This window comes from Malus domestica, chromosome 01, assembly GCF_042453785.1.
Source record: "Malus domestica chromosome 01, GDT2T_hap1".
NCBI lineage: Eukaryota > Viridiplantae > Streptophyta > Magnoliopsida > Rosales > Rosaceae > Malus > Malus domestica.
In genome coordinates, this window is record NC_091661.1 from 24,624,506 (window position 1) to 24,639,064 (window position 14,559).

The 14,559-nt window shown below is 41.6% G+C and overlaps 1 protein-coding gene across 1 annotated transcript; it reads right to left on the bottom strand.

Annotated features, from left to right (window-relative positions):
• Positions 1-8,066: 8,066 nt before the first annotated feature.
• On the bottom strand, positions 8,067-14,125 carry LOC103435347 (ARF guanine-nucleotide exchange factor GNOM-like). The gene is made up of 3 exons (XM_008373738.4): positions 13,918-14,125; positions 12,494-13,338; positions 8,067-12,347 (listed from the first exon to the last, which is right to left on the bottom strand). The coding sequence occupies exons 2-3, from the start codon at positions 13,226-13,228 to the stop codon at positions 8,667-8,669; spliced, it is 4,416 nt and encodes a 1,471-aa protein (XP_008371960.3). The 5' UTR covers positions 13,229-13,338; positions 13,918-14,125; the 3' UTR covers positions 8,067-8,666.
• Positions 14,126-14,559: the final 434 nt, after the last annotated feature.

A 14,559-nucleotide genomic window follows, 5' to 3' on the forward strand; every position in this document is an offset into this window, starting at 1 on the left:
ACACACAAGATGGAGCCTTCACAAAGGTTGCTTAGGAGAAGTCTCAGCAGTCGGTAGAGCCCCAGAAAGAGAAGGCACCGGAGGGGGATCATTTGGAGCCTCAGTACTGGACAGAACCCTAGAAGGATGAGGCATCAGAGGTTGATCATTCGGAGCTTCATTACGCGGTACAGCCCCAGAAGACGAAGGCAATAAATACCTTTGGAACAAACCCACAAATCTCTGATGATCAAGTAAAACCTGACCATCAGTTTCCTTCATCTGGTCAAGCTTCCTCTTCATGTTTGTAGCATAGTCATGTGCGAGCCGGTGCAACTGTTTATTCTCATGCTTGAGCCCTCTAATCTCCTGTTTGAGACTCATCACTTTAGCCGCCAATGATTCAACTTGGCGGGTTCGAGCAAATAGACGTTGGGCCATATTAGACACAGAACCTGCACACTGAACACTAAGAGCCAGCGAATCCTTAACAGCTAACTCATCAGACCGTTTGGAAAGTAGTCTGTTATCTTTGGGAGTGAGAAGGTTCCTGGCCACCACCGCAGCGGTCATATCATTCTTCATCACGGAATCCCCAACGGTAAGAGGATCAGTATGGGAGACGAAGGATGGGCGCCATATGTTGTCTGGAGAAGGCGGGGCTGCCTCTTCAACAAGGTTCAAGTCAAAACGACGGTCGGAGGGGCCAGACATTTTCAAAGGTGTTGAAGAGAGAAGAGGTCGGACAAATCAAGATCTTAGAAGTGCATGAATGAAGCTTCTACTGGTGGAGATTCAAGTGTGCTTTGGAACTTAATGCCAGCCCCTATAAAAATCTGCACTCGACAGAGCTTCAGAAATCGAAGAGGCGCCTACTCAGAAATCGAAGAGGCGTTTGCTTTCTCAAAAGCTGTGCTGCTTAGAGATCACGAGGGTTGATCTCATAAATCGAAGAGGCGTTTGCTTTCTCAAAATTTGGGCTGCTCAAAGACCACGAAGGCCGATCTCAGAAACCGAAGAGGCGCTCGCTTTCTCAAAAGCTGGGCTCCCCAGAGACCACGAGGGCCGATCTCAGAAATCGAAGAGGCACCTACTTTTCCAGCCTTGTCAGCACCTGTCACACGCACACTCAGCTTTGCGGAAATTATGGGCATTCTGTCGAAGACTTCTGGGGAAGTAGAAAACACATGAATCTTACTGTTCAATCACCCACTTCCCACACGCAACAATAGCTCATGGGTACCACAGATAACTTTGCCAAAGTTCTCTGCCAAAGTTGAGCACGTGAAGCTTGCAGCTCCCACTACATCGCTCTGACCAAGAAGGGTAAAAGAATAGCAAAGAAACAGCACTAACAAAGTTTAGACCCATAAATTTTGAAGGTCTAGTTACCATATTATTACCCACAAGGGTAAAGGAACAGTACCACTGCTGGATAATTGGAAAGTCCCTGTGTGTCAACCTCTGTGCTTCGTGGCAAGGTAGACTAGCAAACATGCCCAACCTTTACTCACATTCGAGAAAACACTCCCAATAAGATTGCTTGCTCCAAAATCGAAGAGGCACCTTCCTCCGAATCTCGAGAGCCAGACTCCCAACATGACTACTTTCTTAAAAATCGAAGAGAGGGTAAAGGAACAGTACCATTGCTGGATAATTGGAAAGTCCTTGTGTGTCAACCTCTGTGCTTCGTGGCAAGGTAGACTAGCAAACATGCCCAACCTTTACTCACATTCGAGAAAACACCCCCAACAAGATTGCTTGCTCCAAAATCGAAGAGGCACCGCCCTCCGAATCTCGAGAGCCAGACTCCCAACATGATTACTTTCTCAAAAATCGAAGAGACACTGCTCCCCGAATCTTCGACAGCCAGACCCCCAGCATGATTGCTTTCTCAAAAATCGATAAGGCATCGTTCTCCGAATCAATCGAAGAGGCGCTCGCTTTCTCAAAAGCTGGGCTGCTCAGAGACCACGAGGGCCGATCTCAGAAATCGAAGAGGCACCTACTATTCTAGCCTTGTCAGCACCTGTCACACGCACACTCAGCTTTGCAGAAATTATGGGCATTCTGTCGAAGACTTCTGGTGAAGTAGAAAGCACATGAATCTTACTGTTCAATCACCCACTTCCCACACGCAACAATAGCTCATGGGTACCACAGATAACTTTGCCAAAGTTCTCTGCCAAAGTTGAGCACGTGAAGCTTGCAGCTCCCACTATATCGCTCTGACCAAGAAAGGTAAAAGAATAGCAAAGAAACAACACTAACAAAGTTTAGACACATAAATTTTGAAGGTCTAGCTACCATATTATTACCCACAAGGGTAAAGGAACAGTACCATTGCTGGATAATTGGAAAGTTCCTGTGTGTCAACCTCTGTGCTTCGTGGCAAGGTAGACTAGCAAACATGCCCAACCTTTACTCACATTCGAGAAAACACTCCCAATAAGATTGCTTGCTCCAAAATCGAAGAGGCACCGTCCTCCGAATCTCGAGAGCCAGACTCCCAACATGACTACTTTCTCAAAAGCGAAGAGAGGGTAAAGGAACAGTACCATTGCTAGATAATTGGAAAGTCCATGTGTGTCAACCTTTGTGCTTCGGGGCAAGGTAGACTAGCAAACATGCCCAACCTTTACTCACATTCGAGACAACACTCCCAACAGGATTGCTTGCTCCAAAATCGAAGAGGCACCGCCCTCCGAATCTCGAGAGCCAGACTCCCAACATGATTACTTCCTCAAAAATCGAAGAGACACTGCTCTCCGAATCTCGAGAGCTAGACCCCCATCATGATTGCTTTCTCAAAAATCGAAGAGGCATCGTTCTCCGAATCTCGAGAGCCAGATACCACAGACCATTTTTTCAAAGTGCTCTGACAGAGTTAAAACATGTGAAACTAGCAGCTCCCACTACCGTGCTATGACCAAGCAGGGTAAATGAATAACATTACTACTTGTTGTTAGGGAGACTCCTATATATGTCGACTTCCATCCCCAACGGACAGGCAGACCTGCAAAAATGCTCAACCCTTCATCATATCTGAGAGGGCACTCCCAACGAAGCCTTTCGAAATATTCAGCTTTCTTTCCCCCCGATAATACCTCTGCAAACAAGCTATACTAGAGCAAGAATATCTCATATCATCAGGGTTAAAAGCAAGAGTATCTCATATCATGCTTTTTCCCTGTCTTTTCCTTTGGCCTTGTTTTTACCTGCAAGACAAGGAGAAAGAGAGCAATCAGTCAGCACTTGGAATCAAGCTTCCAGCCAGGAACTGACTGCCTGGAACCCCTTACCTGATTACTTACCTGGCATTGCTCTCGAGTACTCATCTTCAACATCTTATGTTTCCAGGGAAGATTCCGCATCTGCTTGAGGAACAGATAGGGCAAGTGCGAAGGATACAAGGAAGCATGTGGAGACAAGCGTAACAGCACACGTGCCGATACATCCATTACTCTGTCAAAAGCAAAAATATCCCATATCAGCAGGGTGGAACGTACTCTAGATTTGATGGACTTGTTTTGACCCTCAAATTCTTCAGTCGGCCTTATACTCTGGAGGAAACCAGAAAACCCTCCAGCTCAGTTCAAGAATAAGCCTGTGGAAAGTTACTTCTTCAAAAGCAAAAGTATCTCATATCATCTCTTCTCATTTTTCTTCTCTTTATCCTTCATGCTGCTGCAAGATGGGGAGAAGGTGAACAATCAGTCGGAGCTCTGATTGCTTACCTTGTCTGTCACCTCTTTCAGCAGACCCCCTAGCTCGGCGACTTGGGGGACTCCTACTACATGGTTTGTATCGCGCTTGACCAAGCTTGAAACTACAAGTAAGCTTCAAGTGAAATTGATACATTACCTTGTGCATCTCCACCAGTTAAAGATACCACCCCTGGATGGAGGAAGAGTACTTCCAGAGAAGATGCCACATCTACCTATGAGACAGATAAGACAAGTCAAGACAACACCACACTCCGATACTTAGAAGTTTCGTGATTACGAGATCATTCTCCCACAATATTTCCTAATGTCATTTGTACTAAATCATTCACTTGTACTCACTAAAGGAGAGCTTGAACCTATGTACTTGTGTAAACCCTTCACAATTAATGAGAACTCTTCTATTCCGTGGACGTAGCCAATCTGGGTGAACCACGTACATCTTGTGTTTGCTTTCCTATCTCTATCCATTTATATACTTATCCACACTAATGATCGGAGCAATCTAGCGAAGATCACAAAAAGCGATCGTTTTCGCTACCTAGGATCTATCTTGCAAGAGAACGGAGAATTAGATGGAGATCTCAACCATAGAATACGAGCTGGATGGATGAAGTGTAAGAGTGCATCCGGCGTGTTGTGTGACCGTCGTAGGCCACTGAAGCTCAAGGGAAAATTTTATAGGACAGCAATAAGGCCATCGATGTTGTATGGCACAGAATGTTGGGCGGTGAAGCATCAACACGTACACAAAATGGGTGTAGCGGAGATGAGGATGCTTTGTGGGATGTGTGGGCACACGAGAAAGGATAAGATTGGGAATGAGGATATCTGAGGTAAAGTAGGAGTAGCCGAAATTGTAGGAAAGATGAGAGAAAATCGGCTCCGGTGATTTGGACATGTGCAAAGAAGGCCGACTGACGCTCCGGTTCGAAGATGTGACTACGGGACAGAGGTTCAGGGCCGAAGGGGTAGAGGAAGACCTAGGAAAACTTTGGAAGAGACTCTAAGAAAAGACTTAGAGTACTTGGATCTAATGGAGGACATGACACAAAACCGAGCGCAATGGCGTTCTAGGATTCATATAGCCAACCCCACTTAGTGGGAAAAGGCTTTGTTGTTGTTGTTGTTGTTGTTGTATCAGATTATTGGACTGCAAGTCACTTTTAATTAATTCAATAAATTGGGACCAAACGGGATCGATTGTAGGAGAAAAAATAATAATAACATTCGGGTTAAAATAATAGCATAGGGTCGAAAAAGAATGCAGCCCAACACACTTTGGTTGGCTGCAATACACAGCCCTGCAAAAAAATTGCAAGCCTTTGGGCTTGGGTCAGGCTGCACGAGGGGGCAGCCTATGCAAGAAAGCAAGCTGCAATTGCAGCAGGAAAATGGCCGAGACAAGGACAAGCCTAGTTTGCAAGGGCTGCTACAGGTATGCCGGGTCACATGTGGACATAGCCCAGCTGCTTGGGCTGCCTATGGAGGGACACGGGTTATGACATGGGGGCCTAGCAAGCAAGGCTTGCTAGCAGTGGACTTCGGTTTTGGACCAAGAACTTCTGGCCCATGCGAGTTCAACCCAGACCGAGACCTGATTGTGGTGCGATGGCAGCAAGCCTAAAGGGCTGCTGCAGGGGTCCAATTGCACTGCACGGCTAGGCTTCAGGCCAACAACGGTGCCAGCTGTGGTGCCCACGATGGTGTCGCAATGATTTTTTTTTTCGACATCCCTAGGGTTTGAAAAACCCTAAATTGCTTCTAATTTATTTCGAATTTTTGACTCATATATTCCACATAGCAATTTAATTGCGTAATGCATGAAAAAATATATATATTGAAAAATATATGAACATATACAATATATATATATATATATATATATATATATATATATATCGGAAGGTAAATATAAATGTAGGTGGTTCGTGCATCATAGGGAATGTTTTCATGCTTCAAGGTCGTTTCAAATATCTTACTTTATTTTAAGCATACATGATTGTCAGAAAATAATAAAAGTCTTTGAATTTGTAGAAGTTCCTTCTCGGAAAGCCGGAATTACATCTCCAATGCGTTGTATCACGTTCAATAAAGAAAAATTAAATTGAATCAATAGCATGTAGATCAATTCAAAACAATAAATTAATCACAAAAAGAATGATTAAAACGTAATATTTCCTTGATTGAAGAATAAATTTTCTTTAGCACAACGTCAAAAGCATGCTGATAACGTGTTGTAGGCATAATTTACTGAACAATTATGGAGGCCAGAGAGAGAGGCAAGGTGCGGCAATAGTAGAGAGAAGAAGAGAGATATGTGTAATTGTGGGTGTGTTCTATTCCACCCCATTGTGCCTTTATTTATAGTAGTAGGGAATGTTAATTCCTTACCCTTTAGGATTACAACATTTAATAGGTAATCTACTCCTAATAGGAATATAAGAGATATTCCAAGATATACTAGGATTTACACAATCACATTCCTAATCTAATAGGACTGCAACATGAATATATTATTAATATTAAATGGTCGGACTAACTAACCGTTAAATTATTTTGTTAAATCATCTTACCTAAATTTTAAATGAATTTGGATTCTTTTTAGATTTTTTTTTGTGAAAATCCCAGGAATTCTTAAACCGTATCCGTTTATAGTATATCGTGCGGTTAGTTTTATCAAGTACTATTTATATTCAGTTTAAAAAAAAATTAAAATAATCTTGATTTATGTTTGCTCTGCCAATGTTAAGCCTAGCAAGAAACTGCGGACAGTCTTTGGCCTCTGGCACTGTCACAAGTTTTTACCATCTTCTAGTATATACCCCTTTACCCTCTCTCTGGCCTACTAAAGCATTTTTACTCGTACCAACCTAACGTGATAAGATTATCTTCCTTCTCTTTCCGTCTCAATTTCCCTACTTTCACATTTTACTTTTTGTCTTTATCTTTATAAAAAAAATCAATATAAGAAATTAAAATGATTTAATCGTAACCGTTCAAATAAAAGAAAAGAAAAGAAGAGAGAAATTAGGAGGAAAGATAATTCTCATCTTTCAAAATAACCCATCTTTTAGTATCATGAATTTTTTATTTGCTCATGAGATTTCAAAATTGCACTAGTTGGAATTTTTTTTCTTGTCTATTTGACTGTCTAATTCTCCCGTTACGGTGACGAGTGTGAAATGTTTGACTTGTTTATAAACTACATTTGCGCCATTATGATCAAACTTTGCATCTAATTGTCGTTTAGGGATACGAAACATCAATTGGATAAAAATTAATGTTTCGTGATGACTTTCATCAACGTAGTGTAAAGGTAACTTCTATGTCAACTCAAAATTGAAATCCGAAATCGTTATATTATTACATCATCAATTTAACAGATAGCAACAAAGTCAAGCTAATATAAAACATAAATTGTTACGATTTTAATATCCCGCAAAACCTACTTATTACTCCATACAAAACAAAAGGTCATTTTCTCAAACCCTTAAATTCCCAACAATTCGATCTACTATTAAGCTTGTAAAAAAGCAATCAAACTTTCAAGCCTTGTGTGCATGGAGTCGCTGCGTCAGCTAATTAAGTGGATGGAGAAGGGTGAGAAAATGCAGCTGCCGAACAAGCTCAGTTATCCATGGTTGTTTATACTCCTCCCTCTTACGAAAAAACCTAGTTTTAAAACGATATTACGAGCATTTCCGACAAATTCTTTAACATTATGTTTGATGAAGTTTAAAATTACTCAGGAATTTTAAAATGATGAAAATTAAATTGACGGGATTTTATTTTCTATAATTTATGAATTTTCTTGTTTGTTAACATAAAAGAACAATGAAATTAATTACAGAATTTGTTATTTTTAAGCTCTCGATCATATAAATTGAGAAATGACACAGATTTACATAAAATTTAAATTTGGGAATTTGAGGTTCCAAATTTCAAGTTTTTTTTCCACGCGGAAATTCCAAATTCCTATATTTATGAATCCAAATAAGGAAATTGGTGCATGTCAATTTATAAATTCTGACTTTTATCCAAATTTCAAGTTTATTTCCCTTATCCAAACATAGTGTAAATATCTCTTCTAATACAAATTTGTTGACCTATACGACAGTTTGAAGACCAGAATTTACTACTTCCCAATTTTACGTTCCAACATATTCTACAAATTTCAATATTTTAGAGGCCAACTTGGGAGAAAAAACAAAAATCGGGGTTAAAAAACGGAACAACCCTTCATGTTTGGAAGGCAAATGTGCAATTAGTCCTTCAAACATAAAATCGAAAAATATGAGCAAGGTGAAATCACCAGCGGAAATCAGGTAAGAATTTTGCCTACAAAAACAGATCCTCTGGTAAACACAATAGTCTCTCAGAAATCCATTACAAAATCCCGACGATGTCACGAACTTGCAGTTCATCAAACAGAACATATCAATGTCAAACACAAGCACAAAGAACGGTACCACGCCCAAGTAAAAGTACTAGTTAAACTAGCAATCAAGTTCTGTACATTGTTCGACAAATCAAACAAAAATATTTCACCTTTCTCTTTGGCAAGAAATGAATCATTCCCTTCCGGATTTTCTCGACGCAACAAAAAATTAGGGTGTGGGGAGTTAAAACAAGGGCATAGGTACCCTACTACAAAACAAGACATATATGATATCTTTAGACAACAAAGTTATAGATGGAGGAGGTAAAGATGAAGATAGTATATCAAGAAAGTTGAAGATGATTACTAAGATAAAGTTCGATCTGCTTGGGTTTCCCGACCACCAGATATAGCAGTTCCCACTGTGCTAAATCCCGCATCTTGCAGCTATACGGCCAAAATTAAGAGGTCGCCTGCCAGAACAAGACCACCTCCCTCTGTACTACTCAATGGTCGCGACCATGTGTGCTTACTAATATGCCTTAAAAAACCAGATCCAGTTGCAAAGACTATCCAGCATTTTAGCCTCCACTGCTGGAACCTTCAGCAGCAGCTGTTTCAGTTGGAATTAAAGTGCCCGTCACATCAGAAACTCGCCCTGATTCACCCTGCTGCTTAGTATCTGACTGCTCTAAAATTGGATCACGGGAAATTTCAGACTGCAATAATGGAGCAATTTTATTTACATGTAGCCACGTCAACTCCCACAAGCTATCATCTCCTCCGTCACTTTTCTCCACAAGAACTCCCCTTAAAATCATTACAAGTAAGGTGTTCTTAAGTAGCTCCGGCACTTGGTCCCGTAGCTTCTCACATTTTCTCCCTCCAACTTTCACCTTCATATAATTTTCCATTCGATTGAGAACACCCAGCCATAGTTTGCTGAAGTTTGTTAGCTGTGATAGCTCGGGTAGTAGCTCCAGAAAAACTTTGGACAGGAGCTTCAAGGCTAGGATAAGCGTGCCTTCCATGTTGCGGTATTCCTTTGGGGAGTGTCCCTGTGCAATTTCAAGCAAGTCATCAAGCATTGTGAAGATCACCATGTCAAAGCACTGTAACCATAGACCATGTGGAAGAGGAATCCCATCCACTCCAGTCAAACACCTCCGTAAGATGGACAACGCATGATTCCTAACCTCTTCTCTCTGGTCCAAACAAACTTTTCTCAACCCCTGAACAAGCCGCAACCACATTTGCCCAATATCCTGAGACATTTTCAGAGCTACTTCCTCATTCATAGATTGCTTAGCGTCGCAGGCCCACCTTGCTAGACAATCAATAGAACCTGCCATAAGATCCAGTGCGCACACAGATCGCTCCACCTCTCCAACACGAGACTCAGCAAACTGCCTTGACGCATCAACACATAGAACATAATTGGCAGGCAACAAGTGAGTTCCTTCAGACATAATGAAGAACAGTGCATCGAATCCAGCCTCTGAAGCTTCTAGGTGCCGAGCAGTAATGGAGAGTAGTGATGTAACTATGCGCCACCCCAATGGTGATCTTATGTGAGAGGCATTTGCTTTCACAAGGCGACCAACTTCCTGCGTAATTTGCTCACAGTACGCATCAGCAACCCGAGCATCAAGCTTTAAAACAAGTTGCAATGATCGCAAGAGTTCATCAGCAAGGTCCTCTTTATAAGGAAGCAGCCGCTGGCAAATCTGAATAAGTCCAAAAACAGCCTTCTCTACCAGGGCACAAGGCATCACAGTAGACTGAACAATGTTCGATATGTGCTCATACACAATCTGCCAAAGAAGCATAATCCTATCCCTATTATTTAGGGTAATAGCTATCAGCAACTCCAAGCAAAAAACTGCAGTATCTTCATCCTCAGGTGAGCTGCTTCCTTTCTGGGGTCGTCCTCCAGCCCAGATCAGTGCCTGTGCAAGCTGTAACAGGGATTCAGCCTGCAGAAACTTGCTCTCTGAAAATATGCCATCAATGTGGCACTTTTGAATTGTCTGAAGGGTGCGCTGATGAGCAGCAAGTTCTTCTTCAGTAGGCTGTGATCTCGGCTCCTCTGTGTCAAGAGATAGGAGCTGACTAAACCGGCCCATAAATCCAGAGGATTTCCTAGGAGTACTCACAGGAGGCATAGGAACAGATGATAGAGAATTGGTTATGGGCTTGCCATGACCTGTGTCAGCAGAAGACTCTGAATCACCAGCTGCTTCACTGGCCACAAATGCCGACAGAAGACCAAGTTTGTGTAATCTTAAGATACATTCGAGAACATTTCTCCAGCCTGTGCGAATGTAATCACCATATGTATTGGCAAACGTGAAAACTGTCACAGTTGACATTCTAGCTTTTGGGTCATCACCAAAGGCTATAACAGGTTCCTCATAAGATGATGGGTTTAAAAGGGTTGTAAACTTACAAAGAGACACAACCAGATCGTCGAGCACATCTTCAAGATGGTAGCACGCTGCAATCTTTGCAACAGATAAAAATCCATCAATGCATGTTTGGTAAATCTCTTCATGTTCTGCATGATCAAATACCACAGAAATGGCAGCAATTGTGGGGCCTGACATTATAGCAAACATATCCTGGTCAAGGTAGGCTCTGGTATCTGATACAATGAATGGAGCACTCTTCTTCGATTTGTGTATTAAATCAATCCAACGGCTTGGGTTCATTTCAGGATAACCAGCACCTTGTTCTGGAGTTGTGCGGATCTCATTCTTGCATATTGAGTGGTAAAGCTCTGAAAGGAATTCTCGAGGTAAATCATCACCTCCATTGATGTGTCTATTATTCCGAATGAAATCCTCCTCTGTCATCTTCTTCTTCACCTGAACATTGTGCTGGTCAGTGTTGAGCATTATGATTGAATATGATAACAGGAGAGCAGCATCCTTGTTAGCAAGAATTTGTGGTGATTGCTCATAATATCTCTCTGAGAATGCTTCAAGCACCCTTTGTATCTTTTGTGATTCTCCAGGCAATCGAAACGTCTCCAGAAACAGTCGCAGTGCAGTATCCAAATGCATGTCTTGAAAATCAAAGGTACCAGCGAATTTATTAAGAACCTGAATGCAAAACTCATCATGGTTTCCCAGGAAATCCCCAACAAGATTCTTGTCCAACCCAGCAGTGTACCTGAAAAAACAGGCCACACTTTCAGGATCAAGTTTGTCAGGCAAGAGATGGGTTCCTTGGAGGAACTCCAGCCCTTTCTTTGGGTCATGGTTAAAATGATCGGCTCCAATCATCAGCCTTCTCTTTATGTGCTTTCTTCGGCGAACAAATGGAACCCAATGATTCGGATCACTGTAGTTGTCACATTTCATCAGCCAAAATGGAGTATACTCATCAAGATTCGTGGGGGGAGCCTGAACAGCACTAACTGAGCCATTCCCTGCCCTCTCTGCCATTCCCTGAATAATAGCAATAAGACCATCCAAAGCAAGAATGTGAATTGAAGACAAAGGCAAACTAACAGGGAATGCACTCTTTGACAACAGATTAGCAAGCTCTTCAAAGACATTATTGCATGTTATGTCGCAATCCAAGTTCGCGTACATCTCCACCATGAAAGTTTTCTGCCGGCAGAAGTCCACAACGGCCTCCATGGCAACCTCCTGCTGCTGATAAGAAGCCCCATACCTGCTTTGCACAAGCCTCAATATCACACATGAAAAGAAAGCCTCAAGCTGTAGCTTAAGTTCAGTGCGGAGATGGTGATACAGATTGAGGACAATGCTGCATACCATTGAAAGAATAAGTGGACTTGTTGACAGGCCAAACTGCATCAGATTTTGAAACAATTCATCCTGAACCAAACTTAATAACTTGGGGTGATGCCGAATGGAGGACCCACTTAACTCTATAGCACAATTAACCAAACCCAATGCAAAAAGGGGTACATCTTCATCAAAAGCTATGGTATTAGACCTGGGACCCATTCCTATATGCTCAACCACATTTAATAAAGAGCACAGGAAGTTAAATATTTCCACCATGCAGGGAACCCCAAATGGCTCAGCCATGAGTTGCACGTCATATTGACCAGCCTCCTTCCCACTAGAAGCACCAGCTGTCTTTTCATCCATCCCAGATTCTACAAGACCTGAGGAAGTGTTCAAAGCAGGATTTGTAGATAATAGCTGATTATCAAACTCAGAAATCATGTTGCCATTCTCCAATTGTCTACTTCCAGAAGCATGCTCATTATTTTTCCCTGCAATCTGCACAACAGCAAAAATTCGTGAATAAGAAGAGTATTTAAGACTGGACATCCGCAAGTACAACTTATTGTTTCACTCTCGAGAATTAACAGACCACCTCTATGCTAAGACCGAATAATACTCGTCAATTTTGATATTAGTAGTACCTCTCCATTGATGGTACTGCTTCCATTTGGCAATGCACGTTCAGCAGGTTGAACATCTGGAAGGTGTGAGAAAATACATCTAACAAGTTCATGCATTGTGTGGCGAGCTATACGCTGCAACAACTCACCTTTTGTTCCCGCTTGATGGACAATACGGAAACATGTGTTCACTATAGTGCAAACATGCTGATTGGTCAATATAATAGATGCTTTACTCTTCATGCAAGCTAGAAGAACCTGCAGTATCTTCATCAATACCACTTCTTCTGATGCAGGATCAGTCACCTCAAATCGGCAGCCAGTGATCGCATCAACTAATAAGTGCATGGCATCTTCAACATTTAAGGAATTTTGATCAATTACATCAAGTGTTAAGATATTGTAAACAGAAGACAACGCCACACCAGTAATTGGTGCACCAGTTTCATCCGACCTAATCACATCCAGAAATGGCTGGAGATATTCAGAAGGATTGACGGAATGCATATGGTGCTTCCATGAAAAGATTTGCTTGCGCAGTGCCTTCAAAGACTGGATTAGAGGGTGTTCCAGCTGATCATCGCCAGACATATAGCGTCCTCCCCATCTCACATTCCTCCTCATAACCGCTAATACAGTGCCTATTTCCGAATTAATGATGCATGCTAAAGTAGCATGATTAGGATACGTTGCATCACATTCCCCAGGTTCTTCCCCAATTGCCTGGATTCCACTTTGCAGCTTCAGACGCCCCATCTTTCAACAGAACCCAAGTTCTTTCGGTATTTACCAACTTCAACGCACAGAAGCAAACAAGTCTAAAGGTATTGCATACCTTCACGGTCTACGAAGCTACTAAAGCATACCTAGTAGAAATTCAACACATCAAATAAGCTGAAGAACCAGAAATCAAGAAGCCACATTTAAAACTCCCCCAATCATATCATAAGCAGACAAAGAAACTGGCCATAAGTTCACAGCTATTAGTCCCAAATTCGAACAACCACTCCCACGACCCACACTCATTGCCAGTCTACCCAATTCCACACCCATAACTTGGAATACAGTATATTTATTTGCATAACACAAAATTTAAAAGAAATGACAAGAAAAGTATGATTCATGCATAATCTCAACCAACAATTGAAAACAAATTACAACAATAACAACAAAAATTAAGATTCAATGGAATCCTACAATGAAAAAATGAAGCTTCGCACAGCCTTGAATTATTCGAGAATTTCGATTCTAAAAACCCAAGATTTGATTCTGATTAGAAAGCTTTAAACTAAATTAAATGCTAATCAGCTCACAAAGAAACGGGAGAGAAAGAGAGGGGGAAGAGAAGGTGGAGATTCGTATTGATCTTGTCATTGGCGCGGCGCTTCCAATGTCGAATCCACAGATTTGGGTGAGAAAAAGGGGAATTTGAGTTGGGTACTTACCCGATAGTTCTCCTCCCTTCGAGGTCGACGGCGATCTCATGCCGGAAGCCTCTGAAATCCGGTTTCGCGGCGGTTGCCGGCCCTAATTGTCAACTTCTGGTTCGACCCGTTCACCAACCCACTTTTGGTACCAGATCGGCTGTTGAACTGTAAACAAATACGTTCCGTTCTTTTTTGGGGGGCATAAAAACGAGATCTTCCAGAATATAGACACTCTTCAAATGTGGACCGTCTGATTTCTTTCATTTTTCTTGATTCCCATCAAAATAGTATTTTCGTTTAAATCAAAAAATAAAAAATAAAAAAATATTGCTCTACAAACTCAAAAGGTGACTAACAAAGAGAGATGGCATCAATGATTGGAAGAGTTTTTGTGAATACTTTTAAAATGATTGAAAGTATTTTTGGTGGAAATATTTTGAGCATCAATCTTTAGTAAAAACGTAAGTAAATTCTTGTAAAACACGTTGAAGTGCTTTCTAAAAGAAACATCAGTCTTTTCATTAGAAATTAGACCACCGTTTTCACACAGCTTAGTTTTAGACTGCTCTAAACCTTGATCACAGAGAACCTTAGATGGCAAGGATGGCACGATGTTCTGTGCTTCTTCCATGAAGCATTTCAATTTTCAAGTGCTTTTGA

What these genes read in the sequence shown, in the direction of transcription:
- LOC103435347 (XM_008373738.4), bottom strand. Translation starts at nt 13,228, where the DNA reads ATGGGGCGTCTGAAGCTGCAAAGTGGAATCCAGGCAATTGGGGAAGAA. An exon ending in GCAGTACCATCAATGGAGAG is followed by an intron (nt 12,348 to 12,493) that starts GTACTACTAATA and finishes GCTGTTGTGCAG; the next exon opens with ATTGCAGGGAAAAATAATGA.